The sequence below is a fragment of the Podospora pseudocomata genome, assembly GCF_035222375.1.
Source record: "Podospora pseudocomata strain CBS 415.72m chromosome 2 map unlocalized CBS415.72m_2.2, whole genome shotgun sequence".
Lineage (NCBI taxonomy): Eukaryota > Fungi > Ascomycota > Sordariomycetes > Sordariales > Podosporaceae > Podospora > Podospora pseudocomata.
In genome coordinates, this window is record NW_026946366.1 from 2,863,082 (window position 1) to 2,880,072 (window position 16,991).

Sequence of the window (16,991 nt, forward strand, 5' to 3'; positions counted from 1 at the left end):
CTTCATCTCCTGATGAAAATCAAAGCCCCAATGCAAGATGCGACAAATAAAATGAGGGAAACAATAATATGTCCATATCATATCAACCAAAAATATGACAGCTCGCCTGCCTGCCTTTGTCTGCTCGCTCTTGACTCGCCTTGCTTTGCTTTGCCTCGCACGTCAAACAAATGCTGCTTGCTTGCTTGTCAAGTGTCTTATACTTACAAATAATCTTATATGCGCCTCTCTTCCTCTCAAGAAAGGGATTTATGAATCCAAAATCTCTCTCCTCTCCACGCTGCCACCACCCTCCAGCTTCTGCCTCCCTCTCTCCCTCAGCCCGTTCATCCGCCTCATCGCATACTCATACGTCAGCATCGTAACCGTGGCCGCCGGGACAGCCCTCATCATGTTGGTCCCCATGCCCGCGTAGAAAGCCATCCAACCCTCCTCCCTCAAAATAGTGCGGAAAGTGGTCACGATGCCCCTATATCTCGGACCGTTGCTAACCGCTGGCTTGTTCTGACCGGAAGCAGATGGCTCAGTCACTCCAAAACCCTGCATGTATTCATGCCCCGGCATGGGCCTTCGCTGAGTCTGCAATCTTGTTCGGATGACCTCGTGGGGATAGGTAGCGCTGCTGGCCATGATCTTGCTCAGAATCGACGCCGACAAGATCCCGAACCAGTGCGATTTATCTTCCTGGCCGGCTACTGGGGCAGCACCCATGGACGTGCCAGTAAATTTGGTCTTCAAATATTCGTACACGGGGAATTGGACCGCTACGTGGGTGAGACCGAGAAGGGCGGGAGTGAGGCCGGAATAAAACGAGAGAATACCCTCTGTGGTGTACATCTTGCGCGCAGCGTCAAGTGTCGATCGGTAGTGCCATGGCTGATGGAGCGTAGGGCGCGAAGTTGGCGTGTTGCTCCCCTTAGGATACAGCGAAAATCGTGTCCGGTCATGGCCAGTCGTCTGTGACATTAGTCGTGTCTTGATCACCCAGATTGGGTTCGTTGCAATCGTGCTGCTGGCTCCTGCTATGATGGATGACCAGAAGTTGACGACAAATGGTCTGTCTGTGACCGGGGTGTCAGTATCCCGCCACTTTCCAGGCCCAAAGATCAGTTCCCTTACCATGATATTGTGACAGATAAATCTTGCTCTTGTTGTAAACCGTAAACCATACCGCCCATGTTGGCAGATACCCCATAATGATCGGTCCCAAGCCCCTGTACATCCCCCTGATTCCTTCCTCCCTCCAGATAATGTTAGCCGTGCCAAACAGGCCCTTGTAGACTACTCTCTGGTGTCCGGTATGCGGGCTGTTCTTTTGCATCGCCAATATTCCCCCCTGAGCCTGCAGCTTCGTCTTGATAACATCCAGCGGGCAAGTCACGACTCCAGACATGAACCCTCCCACCGCGCCCGCCAGCGCATTGAACTGCGAGTCCGAGGCGTCGAGTGCCCAGCGCTCCGCAAGCGTGAGTTGTTCCCCCGCCATGCTGGCGTTGCCCCCTCCGCCTGCCCCGCCTCTTCCCGAATGGTCGCTCGTCGGCTGCGAAGAGGGCGGCTCTTCGACGGCGGGCGGGTCCGGAAGCGTTACTCCATATTCCGCTCGAGGCGCAGATACGGCTTGTCCGTCGGGTGTGAGGTGGTGATGTTGGTTGGACATGCCCGCGTCTCTGCGCGCGCGGAAAGGCCGGAGAGGGGCACTGTAACCCGTCGTCTTTCCCTCGGTTTTGCAGGGTGATTTCTACTTTGTAGAAAGAGAATTCAAGGGTCTCGGGGCCCCAAATCCCTCAGAGACCCTAGGGAGGTCTCAGGGTCGTCGGTAGGGAAAGATGTTCCCTTCTAGATCGTATGATGAGTAGATGCGAACAATACCGTTTGCGATTGCCTGTGATCGTGGTCGTGTGCCGGATGTGCGGGGAACGTCTTATACTGTGTTGGGGTGTGCCGGACCAGCAGAGGGGTCCTTTGTATGTTGCGCGATGGAGCTGTGGGTTGTCAAATTGTTGCGAATCTGTCCAGGACGGTATGGCAGGTACATGTCGTGCAAGAGAGAGGAGAGACCGAGAAACTGACTTGCGCGAAAACAGCAAGAGAGTCGAGCGATCAACGGCGCTGGTGGTGGAGGAGAACCTTGAAAGGAACTGTGTCTTGGCAGCCGGCCTTACATGGATATGGTTGAGTGTGGATTGCACAATCGCACAGCAAGAGAAGAGGCAAAGTTAGCCGTGTGTCGGCGCTGAGCGGGTCCCCTCTTCCTGCTGCTCCGTGTGTGCTCCGTCCAGTCTTTTTTCCCAAGTGTCGCAAGAATCGCAATCGTCACAAGTTCTCCTTAAGAAGAAGCCAATTACGTAGGCTGTGGCTGTTGGGCCGTTCTTGGTGGGCTGCTTTTTCAAGCCGAGTCATGTAACGCTGCTTTACCACCGTAACGCAACAGTTCCGACATGCGATTCTACCGAGGATGAGATAGATGTGTTTGAGTCTCCTGCAAATCCCCAAAATTCTCGAAAGATGGGTTGGAGTTTGTGAACTGATGTCTGGTCTCATTCCCGTCTCATCTCTCATCTCTCATCTCTCACATCTCTCATCTCTCACATCTCTCTCATCATGCATTGCAGCAGTTAGTTCAATTCAAGCTCATATTCAGATGGTCGCTGGATTGGTAGGCGGCGGGCGGGATCAGCGGGCCAAAAAAGTAGCACTACCTCATCGCTGCCTTGTGAAGCATAAGCATGGAAAAACTCTGCCTAATTTTTCAGGCAGCAAATCCCAGGCTGCAACGGGTTTTCCCGGGGCAGAGCTCTGCCTGTCCAATTGAGCCAACCAACGTCTGCTGATTCCCGACGCGGCAATTTGGCAAAGCTCCCACCACCAAGCCCACCCACCCAGACTGCTGGTCGTCGCAAAGTTGCAAGTGTGAATACCTTCAACCTCCACACATCCATCCAAAATGACGGCCCCATCCCTCGCCAGCTATGTCACCAAGCGCCCCTGGCTCTCCAAGCTCCTGAAGCCCGTTGCCGGCTGGTACAGCAATGCTGCCCTCTACCGTCAAATGGGTCTCAAGTATGTGCATTATATCGCCCACCTCCAGAAACTGTTTCCCTAACCCTATACCCTCCTCCCTCTCTCCAGGGCCGATGATTTGATCTCCGAAGAAAACGCCGACGTCCTCAAGGCCCTCGGCCGCCTCACCCCTAAGGAGTCCTACGACCGCATCTACCGCATCCGCCGCGCCACCCAGCTCTCCCTCCAGCAAAAGATCCTACCCAAGAACGAGTGGACCAAGCCCGAGGAGGACGTCCAATACCTTTCCCCAATCCTCGAGGCCATCGAGGCCGAGGCCAAGGAGAAGCAGGCTCTCGACACTCTTGTCCCCTCCAAGGCCGGCCACTAAGAGAGTTGCCCTGAACTTTTGCTTGCAGCCAAAAGAAGAGGAACCGGGAGTGGCGGAGAGGAGAAAAGGGAGGGAAACTGTATTATGATCATGGACCAGGTCTGGAACCGACCGGGGTTAAGGAGTATGGGAGGGGAGATTAGATGGGGTGGGCGGACAGAAGGTGTGTGGTGCAAGAAAAGGGGAAGGGGGGGAAACGCCGTCAGACAAAAACCAAAAAAAAATAGAGGACGAACGTTTTAAGAAACCCGGACCTGTTGTATATCTGTATAGAGGGCTCCTCAATTTTTCTCGGTAGAAGAAATCAGGAAAGACTCGCTCACCCATTCAATCTGCTGGTCTTCATGCTGTCAGTTGATTTTGAAGAGTTTGCCGGATTCACGGAAATACGAAAGGTTGCCGAAGAGCTATGGCGAGTTATTGATTTCAACTTAACGAGAAGCTATGAACACATGCCGTTCCTATCTCATGTCTTCAAAACATACGAGCACCAGAACACCGAATGACTCGACTGAAACAATCACCATCACAATTCCCTATCCAAACACAACAAGTTACAAGAACCACCAAATCCCCTGCTTTTTTTTTTTTACCACCGCCCCCTATACCACCCGCCGGTCCTTCAGAATAAAAAAACAAAAGCCCCAGAAGGTTTTAAAAAACAGTAAGAGATAGCTAACAAACAAGCCTGGCTGGCGGTAGTAGGTTCGTGAACAACAACAAATAAAGCAGATGGATTACTTTAATCTTTTCTCTTTCCATCCAGGCCGTCCCTCCTCATGAAAAGAGCAATGTTCAACATATCTGATGATCCCCTAGCCCGTACTCTGCGCCGCCAATGAGGAAAAAAAAGAACGCAATCAACACGAAACCCAGCCATGACGAAGCCTTCAATATGTGAAGCCCACATCAGCTCTTCGGGTATGTCCCGAGCATTCCGTCATACTAGCTAAACAGTTCAAAGAACAGAGGGCAAAAAACGGTGCTCCGGGATTTTTAAAAGGTAGTAAACGATGTACAAGGTGAAATATTTCAGACATGGTGTATTTTCCCGTGTCTGTGAGATGCCTGTTCTGATTCAGGCTGACAAGAATATCGTGGTTTTCGATGTGGATCATGAGCGTTCGTATAACGGCTGATGCGTTCCCTGGAGCGCTCTGTCGTAGTGGTGTTCTAGTATTTGGTGGAACGGGCGCCCCCTGGCCGAAGAAAAGATGGTGTGGTCGGGGGCGAGAGCGGCCGCCGGGTGCCAGCAGTTTATACGTTACCGCCCTTCTCTTCGGTGTCGATATGCCAGACGACGTAGTTGGGAAGGCCGTAAACACCATAGCCAGCCGCCTTGGCCATCTTGGCGAACCCTTCTGTCTCGGCTTGGTTCTCAAATGCGTAACATGGGAAATTGATGCCCGATCTGTGAACGTCAGCCTTGACCAAGATGTTCACACCACCAATACCGTCAAGTTCGATCTCCTCGTCCTTGTTGTTGCGCCAGTCACCCATTCTAGCCATGTAAGTACGGCCGGTATCGTATTGCTTGTAACCTAGAGCAGAAACTTAGTGTTATTCTTGTATCAAGACCGAAACAGGAGAAAACACACCCTCAGCCAGAACAATATCCTTAGACAGCTTCTTGGTAAGCGCGCGGCCCTTGTCGGATTCGACCCATGAGTTGTAGTCAACTAGCATTCAGTTAGCACCGTCTCCTCCCAACTATGGCATAAAACCACAACGTACATCTTCCTTCAATATCCTTGCCATTCTCGTAGCGGTGAAACCAAATGTCTGCCACAAGTTAGCGCCTAATTACCCCGCTGAAGCTATTCCAGGGAAGCTTACTGGGAACGAGAATGTCCCGATCGTGGGCAATAAAGTCCTCGAGAATCTTCTCGGGGCTGTCCACGATATCTACATCCCTCCAGTACACCCACGAATGCTCAGGCTTGAGCGCCGTGGTCAAGAGGTAGTTGCGGGCCTTGCCCATGGCCTTGCGCCGGGGTCCCTGGGCCTCGAAGGAATGACGCTCCTCGACACTCTGGCTCAGCTTGAATCCAAAGTCCTTCTCGACAATCATGGCGCTCCGGAACTTGTCGGGGCGCTTCTGGAGACGGTTGAGTTCGGCAGACAAGACAGCGAGGGTATCATCGGTAGAGTCGCCAACGAGGAAGCCAAGATCGATCAAATTGTGGGGGTATGTAAGCTCGGCAAGAAGCTCGAAATACTTGGAGAGGTATGGGGCGGCATCCTTGAGAGGAGTGAGAATGAGAACTCGTTCTTCGTTCTGGACAGCCTTGGTGGTGGACTTGATTGGGTTCAGGTCGACGTGGTCGATGGTGGACTCGTTGACAACCAGGGGCGCGTGGTGATTAAAGATTACTGGCGTGTGATGGTGGGCGTTCCATGCTGCTTGTTCGTTCTGTGACATCTCGGAAGGTGGTTTGTTCGGGCCCCAGCAGTAGAAGCTACACGCACACAGGGCATGATTAGCACTCTGGGCATAAATACTTTCAACAAAATGGGGACGCCGTACCTCTTCATCTGAGGAGCGGATGAGCTGATGCCGCGCCATAATAATATTATTGTGCCAGTGATAGCAAGAAGTAGAAGGAAGCGGGTTCTGGTCAACAGCACCCATATCGCCCGCGTTGGGGGAAGACTCGCTCTCGCAGCCTTCCAGCTGACGCCGCCTTTGGGAAGAAGCATGATGTTCGAGGTCACCGGGTGGCCCTCAGCACCACCCTACAAGGTCGATGGTGCAACCGTTGCGATGTGCAAAATTTCCGCTGTTGTCTCGCCGTCCAAAGTCGTGCAAGTTGGTGCTTCAAAAATCCAAATCGGTCTGGGTTGACAAGGACGGTATTCCGGGACACAGTTACGCTCACAGATACGCGAGTATTTTCGTGTGGCGTGAGTTACGCCCGCGACAGTCGAGATGCCTGGAGTAGGAGAAGAGGGTATTCAGAGGAGGGTTCCAAATGGAAGAATCGTCTTGGTTTTCGTCAGGAATCGCTTCTTCTTCTTCTTCTTCTTCTTCTTCTTCTTCTTCTTCGTCGTCGCTGAACGGGCTGGCTCGTGATGGATGGGAGGAATGTGAGAAGCTCGAAGTCGAGCGGACAGCGTTCAGCACCCCATGCACGCAAGTCTCGGCTGCGTTCTAGCGTCTGCGACTCTGTAGGGGTTGCCGGTGTTAGGGGGTAAGGGTCCACTTTCGGGAGGTTCTGGACACTTGGCCGCCCAAGCATCCCACTCAATTTCCACAGGCCTATGATTGCATTTTGAGAACATTTGACTTGTTCAAAATGAGGCCGTGATGTCTGTGCGGGCCTGCTACTTTTGTCTCTTTTTGATAGTTGTATATCGATGTTGCTGATCTCTCTGGTTGAATCTGTGAACAGCATCACGCCTCTGCCCAGTGTACACTGTACATCTCGCTCCGTCCGTCCTGCGGGTCAGCTTCCTTCGACCCTCCACCACTTTTTGTGACCAAGCATGCCTTCCTTGATACGAGAGAGATTGCATGTCCAAATAGAGAGTGAATGCCTCTGGTTATCAATGTTTCGGTTTACGAACACAGGCGGCAGCAAGATGCAACCACAGCATATCAATTTAACGATAGGTGCAGATGTTCCCGTCCCCCATCACTAGTCAATGCCACAGGCACGCTTGTACTGCCGGCACGAACCACCATCCCACACGAACTCCCAAACTCATCCTGAGAATTTCATCTGATGAGCTTCGCGAAAGATTAGATTTGTCAAATGTCGATTCTAGAAACCAATGTGGGTCTTGGTCGAGTTGGCATTAGCCTATCGATGATTCAGGCACAAGTTTCTTGGCTCAACCTCTCCTCTTGAGAGCTTGGCGTTGTTTGACAAACACCGGGACGGGATCTTTTCCACCCGCTGGTTGGAATTGCGGCTTGCCCCCCAAGCTTACCTCAGCTTCGATGCCACCCACGTGAGAGGGCGACAATGCCGTGATGACTTGGGAAAGAGCGCGTCTCTCTACGTGTCTCTGAATTGTAGCTGAAGTCATGATCTTATAACTTGGTCTTATAGCAACGTTCTCTCTCATTCTCACTAGACCAGTCTCATACCCGGCTAGCCAATCAACGATCATCACTTACAACAAGTTCGCTCTCCAGACCTTGCCGACCTTGTTCCGTGGCTGACCTCGACAACCGTGAAAACCTGCGGCAATTGTCAGATTGGTTCCAGGTAATGCTCATCCGCTCCCATCGACTTCATTATTCGAAAGTTATCTCGACCAATACTACTGCAGTTGGTTTGGTAAAACCTTCATGGTGTTCCTTCTTTCACAAGTTCTTGTCAGGATCTCAGCCTACGTCATTAATCCCATCTTTCTTGTTGACAACAACAGTCCATACAGCTTCAATCAGCAGCATGGAAACAAGAAGGTCGGCTCGCCTCGGTGCCATCTCCGAGTCTGCCAAAATCACCGAGCCAGCACCTGTTCCTGCTCCAACGAAATTCCGCAAGAGAAAAGCCGTCGAAGAGGACGACAATGAGCAAGACACCACCCCATCAACCCCCCGTCGACCTCGTGCTGCCCCCAAGCCCGACCTCGATCAAGCACCACCAGCAACACCAACCCCCAACGCAGTCTCCCTCATAGCCGAACCGGTCAACACAATCTCCAAGCCCAAACCCGCCGCGGTAAACCGCCTCGCAGACCCCAACCGCACCAACGCCCTCCTCCTATCCCCTCAAACATCCCGGCTCATCTCCTCCACCACCGGCCCCTCAGTCCAACCCCCTACTTCTCCCTCCGCCATCCCGCTAGAAGGCATCAAAACCACCCCCTCCACCACAACCACCACCAACCTTCTAGAAGAAGCCTGCGCCCACCTCATCAAAGTCGATCCCAGAATGAAGCCCCTGATCAAGAAACACCACTGCCACATCTTTTCCCCCGAGGGCCTATCCGAGAAAATCGACCCGTTTGAGTCTTTGGCGTCAGGTATCATCTCCCAGCAAGTCTCTGGGGCGGCGGCAAAGGCCATCAAGAACAGATTTATCTCTCTTTTCTACCCGGGCAACGACACCACCACCACCATCCATGAGAAAAAGAAGTTCCCCACCCCGGCGGACGTCATAGGAAAGAGTATCGAAACCCTTCGCACGGCGGGGCTGTCACAGAGGAAAGCGGAGTATCTTCTTGGGCTGGCTCAGAAGTTTGTCTCTGGGGAGCTGACGGCGCAGATGCTGGCTGATGCGCCTTATGAGGAGGTTCTGGAGAAGTTGATTGCAGTGAGGGGGCTAGGGAGGTGGTCGGTGGAGATGTTTGCTTGCTTTGGGTTGAAGAGGATGGATGTGTTTAGTACTGGGGATTTGGGAGTGCAGAGGGGGATGGCCGCCTTTGTGGGGAGGGATGTGGGCAAGTTGAAGGCGAAGGGCGGGGGGAATAAGTGGAAGTATATGAGCGAGAGGGAGATGGAGGAGATTGCGGAGGGGTTTAGGCCTTATCGGAGTTTGTTTATGTGGTAAGTTTACGTCGGCACTGGATGTGTGACTGAGTCTGAAGCTGATGATGGTTTTGATTTAGGTATATGTGGAGGGTTGAGGAGACGGATATCAGTACGATGGAGTGAATACCTCGTGCTGTTTGCTCATGTCTCAATATTCGACATACCGCTCTCGATTTTCGGAGCATTGACCAGCCGGAACTTTTCCAAGTCAAATCCTATTAAGTCTCAACTGCCGGAGTCAACTTTTGGGTGTCTGGCTCGGCACATGAACCGAACCCAAGAACCTAGTTCATGCCGTTTCTTGCCCGTGTCACCATACCCCAAAGTTGGAATCCCGGTCATGCAGTTCAGTTCAAGAATCCCAATCAGGGCCGCCATCGAAATTTCCACCAAGTTTCTGTTTGTTTCAGATTTACTTGGTTGGTGGTCATATATACCGTATTATATCCCATGTTTTGTGTGTTATATGTGGTATTTCCTGCTTGAACGAGGCTTGTCATTGGGAGGAGTTTAATCACACCCAAAAAGAGAAATAAACTGCGGCGGAATGGATCCTATTCGCGAGAGGTGGTGATGGTAATCTTGTTTGGTGATTTTAGTTTGGCGTTTAGGCTTGGATACCGAAACAGCTACATATACCCGGCTCTTATAGCAGACTCTCATGATTTAGCTATGGATGTCGGAGAGTGCAGCCTGGACTTTGAGGTAAACAATAGTGCTATATACCATCAATGCGACGCCAAGTAGGTGTGGGTGATACCGTTGCAAACTCTATGCAAAACATATATGTATGCAGTTAGATATGCCGTTGCGGGTCAAGAGCACATCATACTGCCCACTCAAGGCAACGATTTGACTTCAGCTGCCAGTATCCCATGATGCTATGGACATCGGTTGGCCTGTCTCATAATCATCACTTCCCTCGCTTCAACCAGATGCTGCCATACTGTCAAGTGTCGTGCAACAGCTAGGGGGGTGTAAGTCAAGACACCATCAACAGACAACAAAAAACGTCAAAGAATTAAACTCTCCCTGGATTGATCTGGAGTACCAAGTCCTGTCCCAAAGCGCCGGCATTGGGACGAACCTTTGCCAAACCACAAAATCCAGTCTGCTACTCCTCCACATCCCACCCCCTTGGGTCAAGCCCACACGTATGTCTTTCCCCGCATATTGATGTCATGTTCAGTGTGGATTGTTGCAAAAATCCCCAAACCTAATTCGTATATGTCCCAGACCTTAAAGCAACGTCACAGGAGATCTGACATTTCGCCCATTATCAAAACCGTTGCCAAGATATTGTGGCAGCATGCCAATGTGAGGCTCAGTCGGTGCTACAGACGGCGGCGGCAATATGGCCCGACCCTGGCCTCGACCTGTCACAAACAATTGTCGTCTCTTCTTGTAAAAATGAGGTCTCAAATAATGCGAGATAGGCACCGGAAAATGTTCCCCTGTGGCGCTGGACACTCGCACAAGATGTGCCATATGTACGCCGTAGCTCGGTTTACACGATCTTCAACGATACGGATTCCAACATCAAGATCAAAGACTCACGATTGTCGTCAGCCTTGTTGTTCAAACGCCCAGCTTGCGTAAGCTTGTATCCCGTTCTTTCTGTGACTTGTTTCATGTCGCATCTGCAAACCCACAATCGAGGAAAGGGAAACCTCCGTGTGTTGGACATCGAGCACCTCTGGATCGAATGATTGGTGGTTGTCGTGCACGGTTCATCAACAGCAAAAAGGGGGCGCTCTAGAAACGGATATCGAACGGCTGGGTGTGGCCATATCTGTTCACATTTCACCAGCGCGGATCAAGATAACAACGCAGCAGCCAGCCACGGCACAGTGTTCCCGTCCGCAGACCAGGACAACGGGATGAAAATGTGCCGTCGCCGTGACGCCCATGGTGGTTTTCCACGCGGACGAATTGAACGACTCGAGACCTTTTGGGTGATGGTATGTTGGAATGCAAAAAAGGCAGGATTTGACCATTCTTGTGTGTTGTGTTCCATGCTGATCACGCTCCCCGATTTTGAATTGCAGGGTGGAGTTGTGTCTCTCTCGCTTGAGTGCGACATTGGCCAATTGAAATTCGCAATTTTCGTATCCTGAAATGGCCGTTTTCCTTCCTTTCCAGAAGCTTGATCAAAACACCAGACTTTTCCTGTCATCGGTCGCCTCCCTGCCTGTTACTATCCGTCCAGGTGGCCACAAATTCCGGTATCCGGAGGTTCGGGCGCCGGCTGGTAGAAGATTGTAACCGATGCGGGCGGGATCCCTCAGACAAAAGAACCACGTGCCGGAACAGAGAACAGACCAAATGGTTGTTTTCGGTCGTTCTTGTGGTTCTTTGTGCTCGTGCCCGTGCCCGACGTCATACCGCCGCGGGCTGGACAGGTACCGATCAGTGTAAGCTTCGTTGACGTCGCTGCTCAGAACCTGAAGAAGCTCCTCCTCCTCCGTATTCTCTGGCGGCCGAGCTAGTGCTGCAATCACGGCTACACAATGCAACGCAGAGACGTTGTGTTGTCGAGTGTCCGTCTTTTCCTTTGATCTGTGGTCTTGTTTGCTTGCTGCTCGTTGCCCGGTGGCCGTGTTCATAGGGAAAAGGGTTATGAAATCGGACGGGCCGAAGTTGACCGCTTCGTGATCAGAAGACCCAGGAGACAGCATTGATGGCAGGGAGAATTTGGCCAAATCTTGAGATCCCGGCGAGTCCCATTTTCCTAATTCCTGCGAGATTGGTTCCCCGGCCCCTGTCGAGCCAAGCCCTCCATCGACGTCGCCAGACGCTCAAGAAAAAAAAGCAGGCAGCTCGGCCGAGCTTGGAAGTTGGATGAGCTTCCAGGGCGCCCGACTGGTGATTCCTTGGAATCCTGGCACACCTCAACCCCTGGACGTGACACGGTTATGTCCACGCCTGAGGCCTCAACTCAACCTTTCTTGGTCACCAACAACAACATAGACAGAATCAGACAAACAATGACAGCTTGAGATTATCATGAGGAGCCCAAAATATGCCAAGTCACGCCCATTGCCGTGGTGAAGCAGATCCAGATCCAAGTGGAGACCTGTGCTGTCGCGGTGAACCACTCAGGGCCTGTCGATGCTGGCGGTGCATGCGCACACCCCACCTTTCAGCTTCTTGTGGTGGTGTTGTTGCAGGGGCGTGCCCGTAACATGGCTAGCGTACCTGCAATAATTTAGCTTCATTTGCCCCTTCCTCGCATGTTTCTGGTGCCGACGTGCCTGTCTTTTCTGCCCCTTGGATTCTACTTTTCTCAAGCCACGCCTCTCTCTCTCCTTCCCTCATCACACCTTTCTTCCTCCCGTCATTTTGAAGGTCCTTCTTCACTTCATACATTCGTTACTGTCAATATTTCTTCCATCGTCGTTGATTAGAAAGAGTCCTCTCGCTCACTCTTTCTCTCCCTCATCACGACTTTCTCACCAACCAAAACCGAATCCCGCGTCGCGTCCATCCTCCCGCGCCACTAATCAACTAAGACATTCCGGTATCCCGCGACGCCATTGAAGAAAGAGGTGCGTTCCAATAGAAGGGGTGTTCTTGACTCGTCTCCCTCACATCCCACTGTGTACCTGCTGCTTTCACAAGAAAATCCTGAACCCGACAAGACACCCGAGAGGAGGAGCTGCTTCACAGTCGATCAGCGGAAGGAAAGACATCTGCTTTGCGCGCCAGGCCCGCTTTGCGTGGACCGTCTTGATCCAATTGCCCGCCTCTCGGTTTTCCTTCCCACAACTCGAGCTGTGAATCATCAAACTTTTTTGGACTGGTTTCCCCCGAGAACAACACAAGCATTGTAGCACTACTTCTGATATCACTGCACACCCAACGCACTTTTTATTCATCTACAGACATTCAACCCACGAGCCATTGCTGACATCGATCCCATTTACTCAGACTCAGCAAAATGCTCGTCAAGAACCTCCTCCCTGCCTTCGTGGCAATTGGCTCTGCCGCTGGTGAGTCCATGATGCGAACATCTCGTGAAGCCATGACGAGGTGACTGACATGCTATGACACCAGCCCAAAGCGGCACCTGCTCCATCTCCGGAGGCACAACAACCATCAACAGCGCGGCCGAGGCTACTGGGCTTCTGAACTGCAGAACGGTCCGCGGTAGCGTAGTTATTGGACGCAGCGCCGGCCCCAGCATTGATCTCTCTGGCCCTGGTGAGATCACTGGCGACCTTAGGGTGGCCGACAATGGCATCATCGAGACCCTCCAGAGCAGCGACCTCACCACCATTGGCGGCAAGTTCCAGCTGAAGAATGTCACCAAGCTCACCTCCGTAAGCATGTCTAAACTCACTGCTGCCAAGGAGATCGAGTGGGACACCGTCACCAACATCGAGTCTGTGACCCTCGGCCCCGTCAACAAGGTCGACGACATCAGAATCAGCATCACCTCCCTCAGGAATCTCGATGCTCTCGACCTCGGCAACGTTGCCAACCTCAAGCTTGACAACAACGCCCGTCTCTCCAAGTTCTCCAGTAACCTTCGCACCTTGAGCAAGAACCTTGTTCTTGCTTCCAACGGTATTGGCGGCATCGGTCTCGAGGTTGAGCTCCCTAACCTCGTCTGGGCTGTCGAGCTCGACATCAATAACGTCACTACCTTCTCCGTTCCCTCCCTCAAGACTGTCAACGGCAGCGCTCGCTTCGGCTCCAACTTCTTCCAGTCCTTCTCCGCCCCCAACCTTACTGCCACCAGCTCCGGTGATATCTCCTTCATTGGTAACGCCAAGCTCACCAACGCCACCTTCCCCAAGCTTGAGGCCATTGCTGGTGGTCTGACCATTGCCAACAACACCAATCTCGATGAGCTCACTGGCTTCCCCAAGCTCAAGTCTATTGGTGGTGCCGTCTTGCTCCGTGGCAACTTCGAGTCGTAAGTTTTGAAATGTTGAAAGTTTGCTGGACAGCCACTAACATGATGGAATTTAGTGTTGAGATGCCCGCTCTTGACACCGTCCGTGGTACTTTCGACGCCTCTTCTTCCGCCGACATTTCCGAGTCTTGCAAGGCCTTCGACAAGCTCGCTCCTCAGAACCAGGGCGGCAACGGTGTCATCGCCGGTGGCTACGACTGCACTAGCAACAACACCCAGGCCAACGAGGATACCGACGGCAGCACTTCTGGCAACGACGGCAGTGGCGGCAGTGATGACAAGGACAATGGTGCCGTCGGCATGGCCCTCAACACCGGCCTCTTCGCCATTATCGCCCTTGCCGGTTTCGCCGTGGCTCTCTAAGACGGGAAGAGCAATGTCTGATTTACGAACAAGGAACGACAAATCTGGAGTTTATGTTGCCGATTAATCGTGGCTGAGCGCATTTGCATCACACACCCATATCACGCGCAGGGATTACTAGACTTAATACTCTTACCAACATGCTCTTTCCTTTTGACGAACGTTTTTCGTTTCCTCTCCCTCGCCTGTGAAGTTTTTTGGCCCCCTTTCGCGCAATCAACGAAGTCATGAGAGCAGTCCCCTGGTAGAACTCGACGCAGAGTTTTATCGGGGGCTAGGAAACAAGAACGCGGCCAAGTGGAAGGAGGATGGTTGAGTAGAGAGGTGTTGGACAGGAGATTCGGTTGTAGTGTGGGCTGTGGAGAATAAGGAAACATAATAACTGGGTGATGGGTGCGGAAGAGGATAAACATCGCTCTATGATTTTTGACTGGTTCTAGCGGCGTTTTGTTTATTTGTATGAAATCTCTTACACGTTGTAATATCGGTGGGGGCCGCGAGCCGTGTTGCTGGTGTCGTATTGTAGGGTTAAAAGCGAATATGATGATTGTCTGTTGAGTTTTGGACTTGTTCTGTTGCGTACTTGGGGTTCAACTGTGACATGGTATTTTTCGGGAAAGGATGTCTCATGTTCATGTCCTTTTCCGCCACTATCACGGTCTTTTTCTGTCTTGGGGAACGATAGGAATAAGCAGTCTAACAGCACGGCCCTCTCCCTGTATACATATTTGCTCGTTGGTTTCGGTACTACTGCGTTGTATATCTGGAGACACCCAAGTGTCTCCAGATAATTGCTGTTTTGGAAGTTGACCAAAGTAGAAATATTGTGTCTCTTGCATGGTCTTTGGTTTTCCATCCACGACCACCTCTACCTAGATTTATTTATACCTAGAGATGTTCCCCACCCCCCCTAAAAAAGAACTACCATTCCTTTCTCTATGCAGCCAAGTATCTACTCCTCATAAACCCCTTCCTCAAACTTTTCCGCGTCGTAGAACCCAGCCCGAATGGTGTTTCCATTGAAGATTCTTCCTTCGAGGGCGTTGACTGCCTGTGATATCATGTCTTGTCAGCAACACGATCGAACGTTTGTGTGTTACTGCAGTTGAAACTTACCCTCAAAGCCGAAACCTCCTCCACAAACTGGATATACACCCTCTTGTTCTCCCCCAGCCTTTCACTCTGATCAATAAACAGCCTCTCCACCCTCCCATACTTTTCCCCGCACTCCTCCCCTATCTCCTGCCCCAGCCCAGCCTCAACTTCAGCGGCCAGGTTGGGAATGTTGAGGAGCATATCCCTTAGCACCACTACCCTGCTGATCTTTTGTCCGGCGTTGTTGTTGTTGTTGTCTTGTTGCGGCTGTGAGGGAGTGAAAAGTGACTTGGGGGCAATGATGCGCCCCTGAGCAGCAGCCGGATCCCGGAAGCCACCGCCTTCCGCGTCGGATTTCTTCTTGCGTTTGAGAGGCTGGACGGACAGGGCGGAGGTGATGCCGGAGGAGGAGGCGCCGAGGCCGGTGCCGGCTGTCCAGCCGTATTTGGACATTAGCTTGGTTGCAAAGGCTTTGCCGCGGGTCTTTTGCGGAAGGGAGCCGGCCACGTTGATGGAGGAGTAATCTACGCCTTCGTGTTCTTCGGGGTCGGAGTCGAGGTCCATTGCTTCTGGGTCGGTTGGAGGCGGTGGTGGTGGTGGGGAGTATCGGACGGGAGCACGGGATATGATTGCGGTGTCGGTGGGGGGAGGTGGTGGTAAGGGGCTGGAATCGGGCGGTGGTGGAGGGGGTGGTTGTTGTTGTTGTTGTTGTTGTTGTTGTTGTTGTTGTGACAAGGCCAAACGGCGGGCGTACGCGTCGTCACCGGTTGCGTCGTCTGGTATATTTGCTGCTGTTCTTGGGGGTGACATGGGCGGTGGTGCAAAGTTGAACGAGGTAGGGGGTGCGAACTGGCTGTTCATGCCCATTCCTCTGCGGTCTGGCTCGTCTTCGTCCTCGTCAGCGTAGCGATCCTGGCTTCGTGACTTGCATCTGTGGGCGTAGAGGATTTCCTTCCACTCTCTTACTTCCCGTATTCGTTCGTCGCTTCGGAGGTATTCTTCTACGTTGGTTGGGCGGGCGGGGTCGTAGGTCTCGTCCCAGTTTGTTTGTTCCCTTTCGTCGGCCTTTTTCTTCTTTTTCCTCCTGCCGCCACGCTGACGCTTCTCGTTGGAGGCGCTGTAGAGGTATTCATCTTCCTCTGTTGCTGCCCAGTCGGCCAATGTGCTTCGCTGTGGTGGTTGCGCTGCTGCTGCTGCTGGGGCACCTGGTGATGCTGATGCTGAGGGGACAGCGGGGGGAGCTTTAGGAAAGGATGGTTTCGGTTTCGCTGTTGGTCTGTTGACTTGTGGTCGGCGGAGCATAGGCTGAAAGCGAAGAGCTGTTCCATAGGTTAGCAAGAATACAAAGCTGTGTGTGCGCAGAGGACACACCTGGATCTATCGCCTTCTTTGTGGGAGGCGCATTGTTGTCTTTGGACTCGTTCTGATCTTTGGATGCAAGCGTGGTGCTAGAGCTGCTGTCGCCGACTGGATCAAGTAAGTTGGCATATAGGGACATTCCGCCCCCGCTAGGACGCGGCGGTGGTGGTGCTGACATCTTGATGGACCTATGTCGAAGTGGTTCGTTGTGAAAGTTGATGCTCAGCCTTGCACGCGAGGCCAACGTGGATGCAGCAAACAATTGGAGATGGCCGTTGAGGTGCCAAAATAGTGGGTCCGGCTGCTACTCTTTTAGTGGAGGCCCTGGGAGTACGGAGTATACGTGCCTCTTTTAAGTATGCTTTTTCTGGACCTAT

At 52.3% G+C, this 16,991-nt stretch overlaps 6 protein-coding genes across 6 annotated transcripts; 3 read left to right on the forward strand and 3 right to left on the reverse strand.

Annotated features, from left to right (window-relative positions):
* Positions 1-52: 52 nt before the first annotated feature.
* QC762_212960 (uncharacterized protein) lies at positions 53-2,460 on the reverse strand. Its single transcript, XM_062888192.1, has 2 exons — positions 1,120-2,460; positions 53-1,061 (listed from the first exon to the last, which is right to left on the reverse strand). The coding sequence occupies exons 1-2, from the start codon at positions 1,655-1,657 to the stop codon at positions 250-252; spliced, it is 1,350 nt and encodes a 449-aa protein (XP_062746405.1). The 5' UTR covers positions 1,658-2,460; the 3' UTR covers positions 53-249.
* QCR7 (Cytochrome b-c1 complex subunit 7, mitochondrial) lies at positions 2,420-3,526 on the forward strand. The gene is given in 3 exon segments (XM_062888193.1): positions 2,420-2,564; positions 2,574-3,060; positions 3,130-3,526. Coding segments are annotated over 2 exon segments (378 nt in total). The 5' UTR covers positions 2,420-2,564; positions 2,574-2,944; the 3' UTR covers positions 3,392-3,526.
* Positions 3,527-4,623: 1,097 nt separating this feature from the next.
* Positions 4,624-7,240, reverse strand: QC762_212980 (uncharacterized protein). Its single transcript, XM_062888194.1, has 5 exons — positions 5,919-7,240; positions 5,228-5,850; positions 5,126-5,173; positions 4,990-5,070; positions 4,624-4,932 (listed from the first exon to the last, which is right to left on the reverse strand). The coding sequence occupies exons 1-5, from the start codon at positions 6,089-6,091 to the stop codon at positions 4,649-4,651; spliced, it is 1,209 nt and encodes a 402-aa protein (XP_062746407.1). The 5' UTR covers positions 6,092-7,240; the 3' UTR covers positions 4,624-4,648.
* MAG1 (3-methyladenine DNA glycosylase) lies at positions 6,962-9,485 on the forward strand. Its single transcript, XM_062888195.1, has 3 exons — positions 6,962-7,004; positions 7,138-8,891; positions 8,954-9,485. The coding sequence occupies exons 2-3, from the start codon at positions 7,609-7,611 to the stop codon at positions 8,997-8,999; spliced, it is 1,329 nt and encodes a 442-aa protein (XP_062746408.1). The 5' UTR covers positions 6,962-7,004; positions 7,138-7,608; the 3' UTR covers positions 9,000-9,485.
* A 1,882-nt stretch (positions 9,486-11,367) lies between these two features.
* ecm33 (cell wall protein Ecm33) lies at positions 11,368-14,748 on the forward strand. Its single transcript, XM_062888196.1, has 4 exons — positions 11,368-12,424; positions 12,807-12,868; positions 12,933-13,797; positions 13,854-14,748. The coding sequence occupies exons 2-4, from the start codon at positions 12,817-12,819 to the stop codon at positions 14,158-14,160; spliced, it is 1,224 nt and encodes a 407-aa protein (XP_062746409.1). The 5' UTR covers positions 11,368-12,424; positions 12,807-12,816; the 3' UTR covers positions 14,161-14,748.
* A 364-nt stretch (positions 14,749-15,112) lies between these two features.
* QC762_213010 (uncharacterized protein) lies at positions 15,113-16,792 on the reverse strand (the record flags this gene model as incomplete). The annotated part of the gene is made up of 3 exons (XM_062888197.1): positions 15,113-15,211; positions 15,277-16,574; positions 16,627-16,792. 3 exons carry the CDS (start codon positions 16,790-16,792, stop codon positions 15,113-15,115), a joined length of 1,563 nt encoding a protein of 520 aa, XP_062746410.1.
* Between the last annotated feature and the right edge of the window lie 199 nt (positions 16,793-16,991).

Bases quoted from the DNA above. Each gene is read 5' to 3' on its own strand.
- QC762_212960 (XM_062888192.1), bottom strand. From the start codon at position 1,657: ATGTCCAACCAACATCACCACCTCACACCCGACGGACAAGCCGTATCT. The intron at 1,062-1,119 runs GTAAGGGAACTG...CCCCGGTCACAG, and splicing joins TTATCTGTCACAATATCATG to ACAGACCATTTGTCGTCAAC.
- QC762_212980 (XM_062888194.1), bottom strand. From the start codon at position 6,091: ATGCTTCTTCCCAAAGGCGGCGTCAGCTGGAAGGCTGCGAGAGCGAGT. The intron at 5,851-5,918 runs GTACGGCGTCCC...GTGTGCGTGTAG, and splicing joins TCCGCTCCTCAGATGAAGAG to CTTCTACTGCTGGGGCCCGA. The intron at 4,933-4,989 runs GTGTGTTTTCTC...TTTCTGCTCTAG, and splicing joins GGATATTGTTCTGGCTGAGG to GTTACAAGCAATACGATACC.
- MAG1 (XM_062888195.1), top strand. From the start codon at position 7,609: ATGCTCATCCGCTCCCATCGACTTCATTATTCGAAAGTTATCTCGACC. The intron at 8,892-8,953 runs GTAAGTTTACGT...GTTTTGATTTAG, and splicing joins TATCGGAGTTTGTTTATGTG to GTATATGTGGAGGGTTGAGG.
- ecm33 (XM_062888196.1), top strand. From the start codon at position 12,817: ATGCTCGTCAAGAACCTCCTCCCTGCCTTCGTGGCAATTGGCTCTGCC. The intron at 12,869-12,932 runs GTGAGTCCATGA...CTATGACACCAG, and splicing joins GGCAATTGGCTCTGCCGCTG to CCCAAAGCGGCACCTGCTCC. The intron at 13,798-13,853 runs GTAAGTTTTGAA...GATGGAATTTAG, and splicing joins CTCCGTGGCAACTTCGAGTC to TGTTGAGATGCCCGCTCTTG.